This window comes from Eucyclogobius newberryi, unplaced genomic scaffold (assembly GCF_026437365.1).
Source record: "Eucyclogobius newberryi isolate DKJ021-1_F unplaced genomic scaffold, fEucNew1.0.hap1 SCAF_20, whole genome shotgun sequence".
NCBI lineage: Eukaryota > Metazoa > Chordata > Actinopteri > Gobiiformes > Gobiidae > Eucyclogobius > Eucyclogobius newberryi.
The window spans coordinates 9,057,774-9,078,019 of NW_027315835.1; the positions used below are offsets into that span (position 1 = coordinate 9,057,774).

Sequence of the window (20,246 nt, forward strand, 5' to 3'; positions counted from 1 at the left end):
TCCGGATGAGCTAGAGGAAGTGTGTGTGGAAAGGGAAGTCTGAGCCGCCCTGCTCAGACTGCTGCCTCTGATATGGCTCCAGAGAAGTGGAAGAAAATGATTGGATTATTGGTTTGGTCTTTTACCAGTAACATGCTTATATTCAGACTATGTTCTTTAAGTTAATAGAGCTGTTTCCTGTGACAAGCCCATCAAAATGTGACATTATTCCCAATAATTGTACTCCGACTATACAACAACTACTATTATTACTATTCCTACGGGCTGAGAGTTTTGTACTATCAGTCAGTAACAGCTGGTCCATCATGTCTGTGATTCCTGCTGAATTATGTCATGTGCAGAGGCAGAACGTAATATTGAGTTGACTCATATGAAGGCTAGTTTTCATTATTTAAATATGTATTTTATGTCATTGCACAATTTCAAAAACATCACAGACGTCATCATCTTTCAATATTTTACACTCAAAGGCAAATAAAATCTCTGAAACACATATATATTGTATTTTCCGGACTATAAGTTGCACCTTTTTCATAGTTTTGGCCGGGGTGCGACTTATATTTACATTTATACTTATATACTTATACTCCCGAGCAACTTATATGTGATATTATTTGTTATTTTCACACTTGCAACCGCATTTCATACTCCAGTGCGACTTATATATGTTTTTTTTTTCTCTATTATGCATTTTTTGGCTGGTGCGACTTATAGTCTGGAAAATACGGTAATATTCAAACTAAAGTAATCATATGGAATAAAAAGAGTTGATACAGAATATAGTAGTAAATGTGGCTGCTAAATCTCTTTAATACTTTATCTGTCTTAGTCCCACATAACTGCATAAAGCTCCACACACAATCACTCAGAACATCACACAGATACATAACTCAAACTCATGTAATATCCACTACACATCTGTGGTTCATGAGCCTGTCACCACCTGTAAAATGCAGTACAACACTCGATCATGATTATGATACGGGATCATTATTATGAAAATACAATAGAGACGGCAAAAATATCAATAAGCCAGCCATCCACTTTCATGTAGATGAATTGCATTATATTCCTATAGGTTTTTTTTGTTTAGTTGTATGAAATTTCGAGAGAGGGGCAGATATTTACACGATTTTTTTCTTCTCTCTGCTCCTTTTTGATTGTGATGGTAATTTATATCAACAAAAATAACACACAATTGAAATAAATAAATACATAAATAAAAGAACCCTGAGAAGATTAGTCATTTTGCAGCAGCAATTAAAATAGATATAGAACTAAATAACTTACAAACTAACTAACTTAATAAATACATAAATATATACATACATAAATAAATGAGCACAAATAAATATAAATACATATAAATACATACAAATAAATATTTAAAAAATAAAATAAATAATTATAGTTATAAATATAAATAAATAAATACACATAAATAGATACAAATAAATAAAGACGTTATTCACATATTTATTTACAGATTTTATTCCCAAATTGCCTTTAACCAGAATTGCCATTGAACTTGTTGGGACCAGGGGCCAGAAGGCTCTCATAGCCCCCCCCCCCCCCCCCCCCCCCCCCCCCCTTCAATTGAAATGAAGAGGAAGAAGGTCCAATCCTAGCCCTCTATAAAATGTAGTGTGAGTAAGTTATCAAACTACTGCTATTTTTGGTCATACATTCACCACCACCTTCCATCGCTCTGCCCGTTTACCGAAACCAGCTTAAGAACGAACAGCAGAAATATGACAAAAAATATGTTTTAATCCCGAGCGGCAGCAGCTGCGAATGCCGGAGCCGATGGTGCACTTCCTGAGTTTCAAGTGGATAAAGTGTGACTCAAAACTGTGTGGGCCGCGCGCTGCAGACATAACAAAACTCACACACACCCCGGACGCTCCGCACTGAAATCTGCAGCCTCTGTCAAGTCCCAACACCTCCAAACTGCCTCCCAAAACATGGAAATATTTGTGGTTTTGACATGGAGCCTGCTTGCACTGACAGAAGCCAGACCGGTGAGGAGCATTACGTTTACGTTGCATATGTCTTGAAATGTTTTATCTCTATTTTAAACCTGCCTTTGTTGTTTTTAGGAGCTGTCTTTGTCTGCTTCTTCCTCCTCCTCGTCTTATTCTTCGTCATATTCATCGTCCTTTGAAACTTCAGGTAACATATTTTTGTGTATGGTATTGTTTTATGTTTTCTTTTAAAATACACAAGCAAAAGTACTCAAAGGAACTGCATGTACAATTGCTTTAAGTTGTAGTTTTATTACAAACTTATACGGTAATTGCATTTGTAAATCTTGATACTCTAGTCAGTATAGTATAGTACAAGTACTTCATTACTTTCCACCACTGTCCAGAAGCATTATGTTTTGAGAATACAGAAATATGATAAACTAATACAAGAATCATGCATTTCAGAACATGTTTGTAGAGGTACAGCAAGATTTTTCTGTAAAAATAGCTTTTATTTAGTTTTTTTGCAAAGGAAATTCTATTATCTAAATACTTGCAACCTTTCAAATTTATAATTGCATCAACTCAAATTAAGATTTCGATCGTGCTATATTCTGCAGCCCTATGCCATACTATACTACTATAACTGTATGACTAGTACTACTGCTACTACCAAAACTTCTCATTTCAGTTTGGACACAAAAAACTTCAGATCAGTTTTTTTTATAATTACTAAGCCATTTTGTGAATATCCTGCACTAAACCTGTTTGTACAAATGAATATTGTGTTCAGTGGGAGGCGAGTGTTTGAATGGAGGAACCTCAGTGCCCTCTGTTTACACCAAAGAGCGACTCTTCTGTCTCTGTCCCGACGGGTTTGGAGGAAAACGCTGTGAAATCGGTGAGGAACGTTGTACTTTAGTGCTGTATGGGTAGGAGTGCACACCTTCTGAAAGTGTGTGAGAATGAATGAGTGCAGCACTGAAGTGGACAGTTATGCTTTTGTTTTAAACTGATCCTCTACCAGAAATATTACACAATTCACCTTGACACACATTTTATGATAGTCTGCTCTAAGATCCTCCACTGTTATAATAAGAATTAAGTACATGTCCAGACATTGCAGTGTACACAGCAGGGGTTTCCGCGCTCATTTTTCAGTTCCTGTTTTTTGTGTGAGACAGGCTTCTACTCTGACAATGTTCAGATCTAAGCTAAAAACAGTTTTGTTTAGCTGCGCATATGACTGAAAGGATTTTTCTTTGCACTTTTCTCTTTTATGTCTTAAATTATTTACACGTTACCCTTATTTATTTGTTATTTTTGACATTTTAAATATTAAAAGATGTATCTGGGACTATTTTGAGGTAGTACCCAACACCTTTAAATTTTAGCTTAAAAATAGCACCTTTTAAATGTATTCAAATTAAAAGGTCTTTCTTTAGAGAAATTCAAATAAATATGGGAAGGAGTGTCTGGAATGCCTGCCAATGTGGTCCGATAAATTTCTTTGTGATTTTAATGCATTTTCCCTGTTGTGTGAAGCACTTTGAATTACCTTGTGTATGAAATGTGCTCTACAAATAAACTTGCCTTGCCTCGCCTTTTGCAGCAGTCCCAGTTTGATGCATGTTCATACAGAGAGGGACTGGATGGGGCCGCACTTTGGGGATTTTTTTAGCTCTCTCTCTCTGCTGCAGGTCATTTCCACTCAGAACTATCGGTAACACAAGTGCACGGCCTGTAATGTGAAATATTTATGCAATGTATTAATTCTCATACTTGAACGCGTTTTATTGATCCACACGTGAAATTACAACCTCCTAAAATACAATTCACTGAGTAGTAATTACAAAACGTGTGCTAATAGAGTTTAATTGTTCATTTTAGTATTTTTGTGCATCACATTTTTAGATGCATTGATTTCCGTGCTCAATAGTAGCACAATTTAAACAAAAATATATTTTTTTGCCAATTTTTTACCAGATATTTAAATACACAACACAGATTTCAGGCGCTGTTGCTGTGTGAATGCGATCAAGGACAGGGTTCTTATAACTCATTGGGTTCTTATAACTCATTGCGGTACTAAAGGGACTTAGTTCTTGGTATTGTTATGTGTGAAAGTGGTTATAATTATTTTGTCTGCACAGAGACGCGTGGAGAGTGTTTTGATGGCAGGGGCCTGTACTACAGAGGCGCAGTATCGCGGTCTGAGAGCGGGCGGCGCTGTCAGGAGTGGGACCTTGACACCAGGGGGCGCTACATGGCTTCGGACGTCAATGAGGGGAGACACAACTACTGCAGGTATAGTACTAGGTCACCATCTGTTAATAGTGTCTCAAAGAACTTTTTTGACACTTAAACATCAATAATAGCTGCTCGTACCTTATATCTAAACAGTGTATGATTGATTTGCATGTAATGATCTGTATTTTGGCACTCATCTTACTGCTGTATCGACACGTTCTTGCATGAAAAGTCTAATCTCTACACAAAAGCCAAAGGACGTTATTTACTCACCACGATCTCGTCTTTACTTTTCCCATAGGAACCTCCTGTACAAGCGACGTCCCTGGTGCTACGTTCGTAAAGACCAGGAGTTGGTTTGGGAGTACTGCGACATCCCCCGCTGCGGATCGGAAACACGTAAGACCGTTTTAGGCCGTGTTCATGTTGGTTTGGTCCTCGTCTTGGTGTAGTCCTTGCAGTCCAGCTTTGTTTTTTACTCAATTAGATCTCAATTTATATTACTGTCATTCCAATATTGAAAACTCCGTAGCTGGGACATAAAACTTCTGCAAACAATAGATGGATACCTGGAATGCACTTTTGGCATCAGGAAACAAAGCTATTACAAAGAAATTTATGACAAAGAATGTACCAACTGTCAAGGATTGGGCTCAAATAACAATCAATCATTCAATCAATCAATCAATCAATCAATCAACCTATATTTATAGCGCCCTTAACATTTAAAGTGACCAAAGTGCTTCACAATAAAATCAAGGCAATACACAACATAAAACTAAATAAAAACAAACTATAAAATAAAGTGCCATTACATTACATAGTGTTAAAAGCCTGTCTGAATAAAAAAGTTTTCAGCCTAGATTTAAAAAGGTTCAAATCTGTGCATGTCGGGGGGGCATGTCGGGGGGGAAGTTTGTTCCAGAGTCTGGGACCAGCAACAGAGAAAGTTCGATCCCCCCAGTGCTTGAGTCTGGCCCTGGGGACGTCCAGTAAAAGCTGACCTGTTGACCTTAGAGTCCTGCTTGGGTTACAGGCAGGAGCTCAGCCAAATAAGGTGGTGCCAGGCCATTTAATGCTTTAAACAAAAAGTAAAATTTTAAAATCAATTCTAAAAGAAACGGAACATGATCTAGTAAAAAGTAAAACAAACACAGTAGTTATATCATCCTTGTAGTATTGCTTGCTTATTATTTTTTTATAGTGGATTGTAATGTGGATAACATGCAAATTGTACTGTGAGGAAACACATTTAGAGCGGCTTGTTTGGAGAGAATTGTAAAGTGTTTGCAAAACTGAGAAAACCTAAGTGGCAATTTGACGGTTCGAGTTACCAAACAAAGGAGAGTGTCTATAAATAGTTGTGGGTTTTCAACAGGGTCCTCAAATATTAAAATTTTGCACATATGTCTACGCAAGCTAGCAAACATACACAAAAACGTCGACGCTATTAAAAGTGACAATGAAATGATCTTGAATAGGTTAGAAAAGAAGGCATCTAGTGCAGTAACAGCAGAGGTTCATCTATCTTTTCCTTATTATCTAAGTCTACACATACTCAAAACTATATATAGTTTCGTTGTAATGAAAATTCTTAGATATTTGCCTAAAAAGGTGTTGCAACACGCCTGTTTTGGTCTGTTTTGGTAGTCGTCTTGCTTCATTGACGACTTTGAAAACACATTCTTCTCTTTCAGATCCAGACAATCCTGCACCCACAGAGTCTGAACCAAATCCAGGTGAGTCCAAGTCCCCAGTCCACGTCTCAAGCAGTTTTAAGAACGCTTTAAGACTCTCAAAGCCAGGAGTGTCCAAACGTTTTTCACTGAGGGTCGCATTTTGAAACTTATACGGAGGAGAAGGCCACAAACAACCAGACAATATCGAAGTGAATCATTCGAAATTTTGCATTTGACATGGTTTCGATGCCTCCACACCTTTAATAAGACTTGAAACATTACTATTAGGTTGGTATAACATCAAAATGATTAAATCTTTCCAATTTTACAATAAAACCTACTACTTTTTGTTGTTTGGATCCACTTAGCAGGAAGCAGGAGGGCCAATAAAAAATGGTCTAAGAGCCGCATTTGGCCCCCGGGCCGTAGTTTGGACATACCTGCTCAAAGCCCATCGCGAACTAAATGTAATGTTTGAATTTCTGTCAAACAAAAACAACTCCAAAATCTGTAAGAAGAACAAATTAAAAGCAAATTTGAGTGGGTGAATGCAAGAATATTTTTTGGAAAACATCATGGAAGAAGTAAGAATGCAATGTACTTAATGCTGTTGATTTGACAACAGAAAACGCAACCCTTTTAATGACCTTTTTATCCACGTTTTTATGGTGTGTTTTGTCCCGCAGAGAGTTCGTCCTGTGGCGTTCGGACGAGGGGAAAGCTGATGAAGATCGTCGGTGGGACGGTGTCGACGGTGGAGGCTCAGCCCTGGATCGCCGCCATCTTTTGGAGGAGCAAATCCAGAGAGAAGGTCTTCAGATGCGGGGGAACGCTCATCTCGCCCTGCTGGGTCCTCACCGCCGCACACTGCTTCCCCGACGGGTACGGAAGTGTTCGCAGAGGAGTAAAAGTACTTCAACGCTGATATGAAAAAAAGAGACAAAAAAGACAAAAAAAGACAAAAAAGACGCAAAAGACGCAAAAGACACAAAAGACACAAAAAATACAAGAAAAGAAAAAAAAAAAATACAAAAAAATACAAAAAAATACAAAAAAATACAAAAAAATACAAAAAAATACAAAAAAAGTACAAAAAATAAATAAATAATGCAAAAAAAAAAAAAAAAAGCAGACAAAGCTTGCAATTAACTCTTTATAATGGGGAAAAGTGTTTCTAATAAAGAATGTTATTAGTAATTCCTTTTTGATCTTCTTTTTGGTCTTATTGAAAACAAAATATTGTCTGTTTTTGGAATTGGACTGTAGTTTTAATTTGACTTAATTGGCTAAACAATTATCCCACGTACTATAGCAAAATGTTATTGTCAGTGGAGAAAAATAAGCAATAAATAACACATTTTATAAGCAAAATAGTTCACAGTTTTGGCAACCCTGCTGTATAGCCATCACAGTTATAAGAGTCAGAGTTCTTTACTGTTTTGATCCAGTTTTACCCATAAACACTTACTCTAATTAGACGTTTCTCTAGACCCGTGTCGGTGGTGCAATGTAAGCGTTTGTTTAAATTGTGTCTTCTTGCAGCCCTCAAACCAAAGGGCGACGTTTCTCAGTGGTTTTGGGGAAGAACGCCCTGAACCAAACTGACCTGGACGCGGAGCAAAACTTCAGGGTTGAAGAAGTAATCCTCCATGAAGCGTTTGACAACAGCGAGGGCAACTTCAACAACGACATCGGTACAATCAGTTTATCCTTACCACTGACACACACACACACACACACGCGCACACAAACACACACACACACACACACACACACGCACACAAACACACACACACACACACACACACACGCGCACACAAACACACACACACACACACGCACACAAACACACACAATATTTTTGAATCCATATTGATATTTCCAGCATAATTTTAATTTAAAATACCGTAGACACTTCCCATTACAAACACTTAAATGCCTCTTTCTTTAATAAAACTTTGCTTGTCAATAACGTCAGTAGTTCACTCTGGTTCTATAGTTTATTACTGCTAAAATGTTTTTGTTTTGTTTTGTTAAGTTGCAATTTTGTGTTAATCACAACATGCTTCACATAAATAAAGAAAGTAAATGGATAAAAAAAACAATATATTACTTATTAGTATGAGTAGAACACATTATATTTATCGTACTTTTATTATAGTTTTGGGGTTTGGTTTATTCCTTTTTTCCCCTGATTATTTTTTAAATTTTTTGGTCATTATATTCTCTCGCTTTGTACTATTAAAGGAGACATATTATGCTTTTTCCAGGTATTTAGCTTTACATGTGGTCATTGTAAACTGCAATATTGATCTAAAACGTTTTAATACTAGAAAAAGTTCCATTGACTTTCTGTTGATTTTTTTAAATGAAGTGAATATAGGGATGTGGGCGGAGTCAGACATAGGGGGTAGGTGAAAACAGGAATTTTCTGCACACTCCAGCCACAGTTTTTGGACAATTCAAGCTTACGGTGCTCAAACTTCCACGAATCGAATTGACGGAAATGCAACTTTGAGTAAACTAACACCGAGGAGACGCTGCTGTAACAAGGTTTAAACCTCATTACAGTTGATTTTGCATGATATGTCTCCTTTAATAGTAGGATGTTGTTGTCTCCTCCAGCCCTGGTGAAGTTAAGGCCCAAAGGTGGTCGCTGTGCTGAGGAGAGCAGCTCGGTGAAGGCCGCGTGTCTCCCTCCACTGAACCAGAGTCTACAGGCCGGACTCAACTGCGAGATCTCTGGATACGGCAAAGAAAAACACGGTGAGCGGACGTTACGACATCCTGCGAGACAAATGTGGGGAAATGACTGCTGTTAGAAAGGAGATTTTGTGGTGCGGTTGTGGATAAATACATAGGAATAATAGAAGCTGCATAAAGTGGAGTGACTTGAGAAACAGCAACTGAGGTCGTTCCAAGATGGCCGCTGCGACAGAGAGACACAAAGCCGAAGATTTAAAAAGAGACAATAAATAAATAGAATAAAACTCATAATAATACAATTCCAAACAAATTTAAATTTAAATAAATTTAAATTTTAATTTAAATTTAAAAAAAAAATTAAAAGAATATAAAAAGTAAATTTAAATGATTTGGCCATTTTAATATTATAAACAACAAAGTCAGGAAAGAAAGGATATTTTTTTTCAGTACACTAATTTACTGTTCGAAATGTGTTGGTTTGGCTTCGCTAGTGAACAGTGAAAACCCCCAGTTAAGACTACACAAACATTAACAATAGTAATAAAGTATGTAAAATGACAAAATGAAATGTAAGTGGCAGAAAACTATAGTTAGTGTTTATTTTAGTCCTCGTTGTTCATCAATTATTTGTTTAAAGCTGTTTTGAGGAGGAACAAAGGTGGTGAAAATATGAAACTTCTGGCTATATGTGTGTGGTTGGAGCTTTGGAGATTTGCAGCCATGTTTCCATCTGTCAGACTCAGGGCAATTGTGGTTAACTAGTATCTACCACTGACTATGTGGAGAGAATAAATAATGCAATGAAGAATTAGGAGCTTAAAAATCCAATGCATTAAAATGTTATCAACAAATAAATAGTGATTTTAAAAGTCTCCTGATGAATGAATGAACAGAGTCAGTGATTGCTTATGAAGGCCTTGCTCTTGTGTAAAGCGTTGGGCAATATAACGATGAGCAATGTGATTATCCCGGTGGAAATTAAGAGATTTTTGATCTTATAAGTCTTAGATGCAGAGAATTAAGAGCAACAAAGTCTTACTACTAGAAGGTTAAGACTGACATTAAACAAGTCTAGACCCAATTTGGGCTTTCATTCAAAAATGTCCAATCGCCCAAAGACAACAGGCTATTTGTTTATGCGCTTATCTAAAGATTTGATAATGTTTGACATTTTTAATCATGTACATTTCCTGGTTTACAAAATAATGCATGACTTAATATCATCTTAAGTTTAAAATGATTTACACAGTAGTCTGAATGTAGTTCACTAATGTGTCTTTCCACTCTTTAATCCAGGCTGCAGCCAATTCAGGCCAAACTTAAACAAATGGATTAAAAATTGAAACAAAAACAATTTTTCCCTGGGAATGTGAATCTGATGTTACTGGTCCTTGCGAGGAAAAAGGTTGAGGACCGCTGCCCTAAAGTGTTCCCCATACTTGTGTTGTGTACCTCTCAGGTCTGTGGTTCCGGTCTCAGATGCTGCGCGAGGCCGAGGTCCAGGTTTTGGCAGATGAGACTTGTCGCCGTGACGACCACTACGGAGCCATGATCACAGAGAACATGTTCTGCGCTGGACGCCCCGACTGGAGCCGGGACGCTTGTGAGGTATCCCCAACATTTTATGACTGAGGAAACACAAGAGTTTACTGAAGCGCCTTTAGTTCTGAGATATAATGTGTCAACAGTCGATTTGGAGATGTTTTTGTCCAATCAATAGAAACTTTAAAATGTACTAACAATGTTCCAAACTTGACTGGAGGCAAAGTGAAGTCAACCATAACGCATTTTTAGGTATTTAATTACAAATATGCAGGTATCAGATTTAAATTCTCAAAAAAAAATTCAAAAATGTTGAACTTTCACAGTAGAAATGTCAGTTAGTTTGCTTTTCTATTACAAAAGATGGATCAAATTCTTAAAACCTGTCATTTCTAGACTTGAACATTTATTTGATTGTCATCATTTTTTGTGATAAAGTATGTAAATCTGTGGGTAAAATAATTTGCCTTTATAAAAATGTAAAAAACAATTGCAAATGTCTTTAACCAAAGCTTTGATATAACTCAAATGTAAGTGAGTTTTCATATTTAGTGATATTCTGTGGTTAATTCCAGTTCGTCCATTGAATTTGCAGTACGTTCCACTTTACATTTACATCCAGTTTCCTCCATTCTGAAATTTTAAATCTATTTGTTTACAGAGATAATGTTTGTGGTGTGGATTTATTTACCCAGGAACTCTTCTATTACTTTCACAACAAACTATCTATCTGTTTATCAAATTGTGCTCATGGATCTATTCAAATAATATTGCCTTGGGAACGTACCACTTCCTACAATCACCAACAGAGGGCGCCAATCTACTATTGTTTATATATTGCATGCAGTGAAAGAACCAGCTGCCTCAAATGTTTCTTTTTTTCTGAAATGATGTGTACCAGGATAAAGTTGTAACTCCAGGAAATGTTGAATATGATTATTTTACATTTTACCTTCGACCTCGATGCAACGGAAACAACAGTGATAATAAACATTGTAACATGCAGTTCAAATATGAGCTCTTTTGTGTGTTTCTTTTCCCTTTTCCTCCCAGGGAGACTCGGGCGGCCCGCTGGTCTGCGAGGCCGGGGGCAGGTTGTTCTTGTTTGGGGTCATTAGTTGGGGCGACGGCTGCGCTCAGGAAAACCGGCCCGGAGTTTACACCAAGGTCACCAACTACAACCAGTGGATCCAGAACAAAACCGGACTGTCCTCTGTCACGGCCGGGTCCATGTTCCCTCTCAAATGATTTCAAATGCACTTTAAACGATATGTTTTTTGGTAAATAAAATAGCTGGAATTAATATAGTGCCTCTTTGCAGGTATGTACACTAATATATGACTGTAAGCTCCTGGTAATTTTACTTATTGGGTTGTTTTGACCACGTTAAAGCTTTTCTCTAGTACTGATTGCATTTAATATTTATGGTAAACACACCCATTACTAAAGAATTGCTTTGATTTAAAAAACAACATGATTCAGTTGCACTCAGAGTCATTTTAATTGCTGTATTTTGAAAGGACAATGCGCAGAGACACGTGGCTCATGAAAACAGTGACGTTATGAGCCAAATATAGCAAATTTACATCTGTAATTCGTGATTTGCAGGAATATTTAACGGAATTAAACCAAATGGAAAATAACAACGATTCACAATGTCCACTCTTTGACACACACACACACACACACACACACACCATAACTCCTGTACACTCGTGACGTTACATCTCAATCAGATTTTCTAATAAATGTGTTTATTGTTTTATTATGTGGGTAAAGGTACTTTTATATACGTTTAAAATATGTTGTAATTGTAAAATATGCTGCAAGCCTTATGTCAAATATTTGTATATGTTTTATGTCTATGTTTGAAAAATGTAAAAATAAAACAAAAGACTTGTACCCCCTCTAGTGGTGAATTTTATATATTAAAGTTGACTTGTCCAGTAGATGATCAATCTAATGAACTCTAATCACTATTATCGTGCTTAATTGACTGTTTGATCTAGTCCAACTCTCTCTAATACACTTTTGTTGGTCTCATGGAGTTACATTTTGACTGAAGCAATATTCACGCCACTTGTTTAGAGGTTTACAAAAGCCCAGGAGCACAACTGTGACGCCAAAGCAAGATTACAAACACGACGTCAATAGTAACGCACATCTGGGTCACGTGATGCTAATCTCCTGTATCATTTGACTCATATAAGCTATGAAGAAGAATATTTTTATTAGAAATAGAATGTAGTTGTAGTCTTAGAAAGTAGTTTAGTGGAAGTACAACTATCTGAAAGTTTTAGAAAGTATTAGCGGCAGTTTTAGACGGTAATAGTAGTTTTAGAGTTTATTTGTAGAAGTAGTAGAGGTAGTTTTAGAAAGTAGTTGTAGTGGAAGTACAACTATTAGAAAGTAGGAGAAGTAGTTTTAAAAAGTAGTTTTAGTAGTAATTAGAAAATGTAATTTTAGTGTCAGAAAGTATTTGGAATAGTAAAAGTGTTAGTGGTAATTTTAGAGATTAGTAGTAAAAGCTTTAGAAACTAGTTGCAATAAGTAGAAGTAGTATAGTAGTAGTAGTAGTAGTAGTAGTAGTAGTAGTAGTAGTAGTAGTAGTAGTAGTAGATGTAGGTTTCCAGGCCTGGAGCAGGAGAAATGTATCTCTGCTTTGGTTTCCTGGATAAGTTAAACATTATGAATGTTGAAGTAATTACTTTGACAATTATTATTACTATTATGATTTGTCTTATTTTCTTGGCTCAAAGACTAAGAGTACTTATCCATCGCTTTTACACCGATTAATTTGTCTGTCCTTGTATAATTTCCGTCATTGTTCCAGAATGCACCAGCAGCCATCTTGATAATGAAGACACATCAGCGTGATGAGGTGAAGGATAATCTCCTTCCCTGATCAGCGGTATATAAGGGCCCTGACCCCGGGGCCCCTGCAGCAGCCCAGCACCGCTCCACTCTCTGCCTGAGACCACCACAGGGCTGTCCCCCACACAAACTGGTGAGTACAAAAAAATACAGTTATTATTGGATAATAATGAAGCTATGACTTCCTAAGACTTTTATTCATTTTTTTATTTGGATTTATTTGACCTGAAGTTACTTTTCAATGAATATCCAGTACAACTTTGACAGAACTGCTTCACTATTTCACTCTCAAATAATGTTCAGCCTCAAATATTTGACCACTGCAAGACACTTTACCTACAGAAAGAATAGAAAGAAAAGGCCTAGATTTTGTTATTTGAAAACATATATTTTTATTTTTTGGATCTGTAGACCAGAAGTTTTAATTGTGAGACAAAGCTTTTTTTTTGGCCCGTAGGCTTTATTTTGACAGTGTAGAGTGAAATGGGGATGAGAGAGGGAAGGACATGCAGGAAAATGTAAGAGCTGGATTCAAACTCATGAACCTGCGGTCGGCTGTTCGTGGAGCCTGGCATAAGTGAACAGATACATAATTTTAATAGAAATATTTACTACCTACCAATTAGGTTTGCATGTGTGAGTAAAAGTACGGGATAATTGAGTGCTCATTAAGGCTGCGTTCAAACACAATTGACCACAAAACATGCACTAAACTCAGGCTAAACACCTGTAATAAACCTGTAATAGACCAGGACTAAACAAGGACTAGAAAAGGACCAAATCAAGTACATTTCAGGGCTAAAATGAGCTCAAAGTAGGACGAAAATGGGACAAGTACTCGTCATGTCTCAAGGTAAACGCAGTCGTCTAAAAGATCGTCAAGCCAGAAAGCAGGACATTTAATGAAAACGTTTGTCATTTACTATTTTACCTGGGGCTGATTGAAGCCAATGAGGAAATACACTGCTTTCAGAAACATACAGAGTTTCTTCCTGAATGATACATTATGGTTCCAGTAAATGGCTTTTTAAGTCCATGCTCTTCTTTTAATTAATGTGACCTGCCATCTGGTGCTCCGCCCAAGGCTTGTTCTTTAGAAGGACTTTATCTTGTGACTTAACACACACACACTGTTAGATTAATTAAACTTAGAAAACTCTCTGTTATAGAAAACTCTCTGTTTTCTGCTACGACTATTTTTTTTACACCATCCCTGTTTACATATATGATAATTTGATACTATACCGCAGCTTAAATGTGCCGTATTCATCTTGTTTAAGCAGCATGTCTGGATAAATGGAGAGAGTTAAATAAGGGAGGGCATCGGGGCTAAATTGTATAGTCTGTGTTAAAAAGAAGAAGACTAAATTGTATAGTCTGTGTTAAAAAGAAGAGGACTAAATTGTGTAGTCTGTGTTAAAAAGAAGAAGACTAAATTGTGTAGTCTGTGTTAAAAGAAGAAAACTAAATTGTATAGTCTGTGTTAAAAAGAAGAAGACTAAATTGTGTAGTCTGTGTTAAAAGAAGAAAACTAAATTGTATAGTCTGTGTTAAAAAGAAGAAGACTAAATTGTGTAGTCTGTGTTAAAAGAAGAAGACTAAATTGTGTAGTCTGTGTTAAAAAGAAGAAGACTAAATTGTACGGTCTGTGTTAAAAAGAAGAAGACTAAATCGTACGGTCTGTGTTTGAGGATTTGCTGTGGCCATCCCAGATTTTGTACAGTATTCAGTTTACAATTCACGCATCTATTTTGAACATTTTAAAGAACAATATTGACGTGAGCATTTCAGACCATAAGCCGACTGAAGGGTCACGCTGAGGAGTGGAAATTCGCTGGGCACTCACTCAGCGGTTCCTCAATAGTCCTTCAGATAACGAGATTACCCCAGAGCTATAGAGAACAGGGAAGTCACTGAGCAACATGAGCCCAAGGGGATTATGGGAAATTGGGTCATCCAAAGTGTCAAATATGAGACATTAAATTACCCGGGAATACGTCTGTAAATCAATTATTGCCTGCGTCCTGACAATGTATGATGTGTTTTTAAAATGGCCACAATGTATCTACCTCTGTATCTACCTGCGTTGCAACAATGAAATTTCCCCAAGTGTGGACAATAAAGGATTATCTTATCTTATCTTAATGCACTAATAGACCAATATTTACAATGCGGTTAATTTTGCAAACTCTATACGAGATAATCAATTAATCAATCAACATTTATCAATAGAGCCCTGCACAATACTCACCATAATAATACAGTGCATTCAACAGTGTAAACAAACTGTACGAAATGAAGTGCCACTACATCATTGAGCGGTGAAAGTCAGTCTCAATTGATGCGTTTTGAGCCAGATTTTAAAAAGGTCAAAGTCTGTGACGGCGCACACACATCAGGGGGCGGCTTGTTCCAGAGTCGGGGGCCGGCGACAACAAAAGCGCGCTGTAAATGAATGAAATAGGTCAGTCGACGCGCCCTGACACTTTTCTACTTCTCAAAAAAGCTTCCATGCGACTGTTTCTGTTTCAACTCAGCCCGAACCTGATCAAACGTTGTGTCAAATGTGTGCAACATGAAGCAGTCTGATTTTTCACAAACAAAAATGATTTATTGGAGTAAAAAAGGTGTATAATCTGCTACAAAAAGTTGCAAAAGACAGAGGCTCTTCGTGATTAATGTTGCCTGTTTAATCTCGGTTTTTGGCACGTTATCGCTGTGTCCAAGAACCTGAAACTAAACCTGAAACTAAACCTGAAACTAAACCTGAAACTAAACCTGAAACTAAACCTGAAACTAAACCTGAAACTAAACCTGGACTTAAACCAAACCTAATTTAAACCAGATTTAAATATTTAATAGAACAGAACAGAACCAAATCCTCATTCGGACTTTAAATAAGCCTAATTGAGTTTTAATTAGGCTTTATTTTTTATTTCACTGTATGGAATAAATACTGTATAATAAAATAGAATATATATAGACTAAAAATAATACTGTATAATATAATGACACAACAATGTGAGCGGGTCGGTGAATAAACTGAGAAAAACAGTTACAATCTTGTCCAGAGTCATACACGAGCACAAACTATAAAGTATATGATGTTCTGTCTTTGTCTGATTGCCATTGCAGGTTTTTACCATTTGACCGAAATCGCCTGCAAGCGGCCGCCGTGACCCCTCGACATGAATCTCGAGGTTCCCAAACTGGAGATCAAGTCGGCGACGCGCGTGATCGGGGGTCCCGCCACGCCCCGCAAAGGGCCTCCCAAGTTCAAGCAGAGGCAAACGCGCCAGTTCAAGAGCAAGCCGCCCAAGAAAGGAATCCAGGGGTAAGAGACGCTTCATACTCTGATTCAACTCGTACTGGCAAAAAGAGCAAGTTCGTTTCTACACTTTCCAGACCAAATATTTACATATATGGATCAAGACTTTGGTGGGGCCGCGTTAAAGTTACTGTACCTCTGTTCCACTTGGTCAGCGTGTTGTTTAATGAATATACTGTAATTGAAGGTGTACGTAGTATTTATAACAATGTATTTGTCATATATACCGTATTTTCCGGACTATAAGTCGCACTGGAGTATAAGTCGCCAAAAAAATGCATAACTGAGAAGAAAAAAACATATATAAGTCGCACTGGAGAATGATATGCGGTTGCAAGTGTGAAAATAACAAATAATATCACATTAAAGTCGCTCCGGAGAATAAGTATATAAGTATAAATATAAATATAAGTATAAGTCGCAGCCCGGCCAAAACTATGAAAAAAGGTGCAACTTATAGTCTGGAAAATACGGTATATGACACTTTTCTAGACAAAATTGGTTGATAATTAAATGCTTTAATCATTCCTTCTGTACCACTAGAATATCAATTTTTAATATAAATGTTGACACTCTTTCATTCTTTCAATTCAGAATACAATTACTTCCTTAAGAAGATCAAAGGAATGCAAGGCGGTGTTTTATCATACAATTTAGGTTTCAAAGTACACAGTATTAAGAAAAGTGTGTAATTTTTTCTTCTCTGAGCAATAATGAATTAGACATAACAAACTGTTTTGATCCTATGTCAAGCTTTTTTACACTATAATATAAAACAACTCAACGTGAAAGTATTCCAAGTGTTCCGACAATACACTTGATCGGGCCACGTAACAGAATATGTGAACTACTTTTTTAAATGAAGCCTCGATTAATGCATTTTCAAAGTACACTTCCTTACACTGGTCACTCAATCACGCGCCACATTCACACGTTTTGCCCGGTCGGAACTGGAAACGAGTCGTCAACGGTAGATTCCGATGGAGCTCATTTCTAGCGTGACGTGCTGTTGATTGTGACAATGCGCCAACTGTACGTCTTGTTTTTCTTCGCAGCTTTGGTGACGATATTCCGGGGATGGAGGGCTTAGGAACAGGTGAGCTCCTTTAGTTTAATACGAGTGAGATTGTATTAAGATGTTTGTGATCCGCTCACTGCTCAAGGACAAATGGAACTGCGTCAGACGAGGCTTTGGACCCTGCGAGACCGACGAAACAGCTTCTAACCTTTTATCAGGGGTTTCAAAATATTTCGTTTTGTCCGAATGTAGACTTGATTTGGTCCTGATCAAGTCCCGATTTTGTCCAGGTTTAGTCGGGTTTAGTCTCAGTTTAGTCCCACTTTTGATGTGGTATTCGTGCATGTGTGAACTACAGAGAGAGAAAACTACCGTATTTACCGTATAAGTCGCACCAGCCAAAAAATGCATAATAGAGAAGAAAAAAAGAAGAAAGTATTAAATGCGGTTGCAAGAGTGAAAATAACAAATAATATCACGTATAAGTCGCTCTGGAGTATAAAAGTATGAATATAAGTTTAAGTCGCACCCCGGCCTAAACTATGAAAAAAGGTGCCACTTATAGTCCGGAAAATACAGGTAGATTCTCATTAACAAGGATGAGATTAAGTCCTCCATCTCCTGCTTGGACAAATTCCTTATAATAAATATGATTAGTATTTATGCAATATTTCTAGTAATATTTTGGAAAATGTCTTTTTTTTTGTACATTAAAGGCTGGTATGTAATTTAATCAAGTTGTAATTTCAAGTTAATTTGTTATTCTGTTTCCCTGGATGACGTATTATATTCTTATGAGAAATATGACCATTTTTCTCCTCGTGTTCCCAGATATCACGGTCATTTGCCCCTGGGAGGCCTTCAACCACCTGGAGCTGCACGAGCTGGCCCAATACGGCATCATCTAAACCCGATGACGGCGCGAACGAGCACAGACTTTCTAACCTCGGGCTTCTCTCTCGTTAAGAACCAAAACCACAAACTATTACCAACACAAAAAATAAAATAAAAAAAGACAAAGAAATAGCCACAAAAAAGGAAATGCCCTCTCCTTCTTTTCTATTTTTTGCTCTGGTTTTTCCAATTTTCTCTTACAACTGTCAATACATTGGTAAAATGTGGAAGTTTGATCCATTTTAGATGTGCAGTTTGATTACAAATTCCTGCTTAAATGCTAAAATGCACTGTTTCCACCCACATATTCGTGACCTGTGCTGGCCCCTTTCGCTTCCTTCATTCTTGCGTCTTTATTCCTCACAAATGGAAACTAACACAAGTAATACAGCCTCAACTCGTCTTTGAAACATGGAATTTACCATCTGTCTTTCCAGTGTAAAAATCTGAATTCTGTAGAGATGGGACGTCAACAGCTGGACATCGCACAGTGAAAACATTCAGCTAGTTACTTTCAAACTCAACTGTATTAGAGCCCTTTTGGTTCATAAACACATGGAGAAAATGTAAAATACTGCTGATGATTACAGTCATTCCAATTTTGTAATTACACAATGTTTTACAACTGTCACAAGTAGTTAAAATGTTGTAAAATGTTTGTATTTGGCATGTTACAGTTGGAATAATTATGTTGTATTTGCTTATGTTAGATTGAAATGTCCTTTTTATTGATTTATTATGTATATTTACGTTTTGGTGCAAATTGTAATGTTCAGGACGCTTCTGTGTGTTTGTGTATAAATTGCTGGTGAAAATTTAGTAGAGAAATATGGCTTTTATTGGCGTTGAAGTGTATAATGGTGTAATACAATATGTCCCCTGCACAGGAGAAGGATAAAAATAAAGTATAAAAAGAGCAACATGGCGTTTCTTTTGTTTGTGAATAGTCATACACCAGATTAAAAAGTTGTGGTATATTATATAAGATTATTTAGTGATATAGGCCTGCAGGTAGATAAATGTGTATTTTAAGCTTATTTTGACTGAATGAAGCATCATAAATTCTGTAATGGTATGTTTTAAAATAGCCCGATAATTGAGTGATTACGCCGTCACTCTCAGTTCTAGAAGATCTTTATTTTTTTTAAATTAAAATAACGTTCTTTTTGAATTCCTGCAATTACTTTAGGTATTTCTCGTTTTTTTTTAGTATTTTCAGGATTTTTCTACTTAGTTCTAGGTCTAGTAATTCCCTCTCTTTCTCTCTCTCCCTTTAATTAAACAAAATAAATTAATGGTATAGCATAAAACATACTTTTAAGACGTACAACTAGAGTAGGTGACGGTAAATGCACCTCTTGAGTTGGCTGCCGAAAAGAATAAAGTCTAAAATCTAAGACGTACAACTACAGTATGTGGCGGTAATGTAACACTTGGATATCAACCGCCATGAAACACCAAAGAAGAAGAAGAAGAAGAAGAAGAAGAAGAAGAAGAAGAAGAAGAAGAAGAAGAAGAAGAAGAAGAAGAAGAAGAAGAAGAAGAAGAAGAAGAAGAAGAAGAAGAAGAAGAAGAAGAAGAAGAAGAAGAAGAAGAAGAAGAACTTTTGACTTCTCATTCTGAAAAAACTATAAAACCGACAAACACCAAAATTAATTAGTGTTTTCGTCATGCAATCATTATGGCACATGGAACTACTGGTTCCACGCTACAATTACTTTGTAGTTCTAGTAATTGTAGCTCATGCTGTGTTTTCATCAATCAGTAATCATGATATTTTTTTTTCAGAATGACAAATTCTTGCTGTTGTTGTTTTATGGCGGTTGGCATCCAAGCGTTGCATTATCGCCAGACTTTATTCTTTCTTTGGCGTTTTATAGCGGTTGATATCCAAGTGTTCCATCCAACAAAGCCAGTCGGACTCTGAAAAATGTCTAAAGACAAAAATAAAGTCTAAAGAATAAAGTTTAGTGGTAATGTAACACTTG

The 20,246-nt window shown here is 36.8% G+C and overlaps 2 protein-coding genes across 3 annotated transcripts; both read left to right on the forward strand.

Annotated features, from left to right (window-relative positions):
* Positions 1-1,779: 1,779 nt before the first annotated feature.
* LOC140369355 (urokinase-type plasminogen activator-like) lies at positions 1,780-11,452 on the forward strand. 2 transcript variants are annotated; one of them, XM_072456677.1, is made up of 11 exons: positions 1,780-2,021; positions 2,100-2,172; positions 2,761-2,868; positions 4,121-4,274; positions 4,519-4,616; positions 5,915-5,956; positions 6,583-6,778; positions 7,439-7,590; positions 8,522-8,662; positions 10,062-10,210; positions 11,198-11,452. In XM_072456677.1, the coding sequence occupies exons 1-11, from the start codon at positions 1,965-1,967 to the stop codon at positions 11,390-11,392; spliced, it is 1,365 nt and encodes a 454-aa protein (XP_072312778.1). In that variant the 5' UTR covers positions 1,780-1,964; the 3' UTR covers positions 11,393-11,452. The 2 variants fall into 2 exon arrangements, with proteins under 2 accessions (XP_072312778.1, XP_072312779.1); XM_072456678.1 differs by having other exon boundaries at positions 1,880-2,021; positions 2,103-2,172.
* Positions 11,453-16,171: 4,719 nt separating this feature from the next.
* pde6gb (phosphodiesterase 6G, cGMP-specific, rod, gamma, paralog b) lies at positions 16,172-18,503 on the forward strand. The gene is made up of 3 exons (XM_072456592.1): positions 16,172-16,352; positions 17,402-17,442; positions 18,196-18,503. Exons 1-3 carry the CDS (start codon positions 16,207-16,209, stop codon positions 18,270-18,272), a joined length of 264 nt encoding a protein of 87 aa, XP_072312693.1. The 5' UTR covers positions 16,172-16,206; the 3' UTR covers positions 18,273-18,503.
* The last annotated feature ends 1,743 nt before the right edge of the window (positions 18,504-20,246 follow it).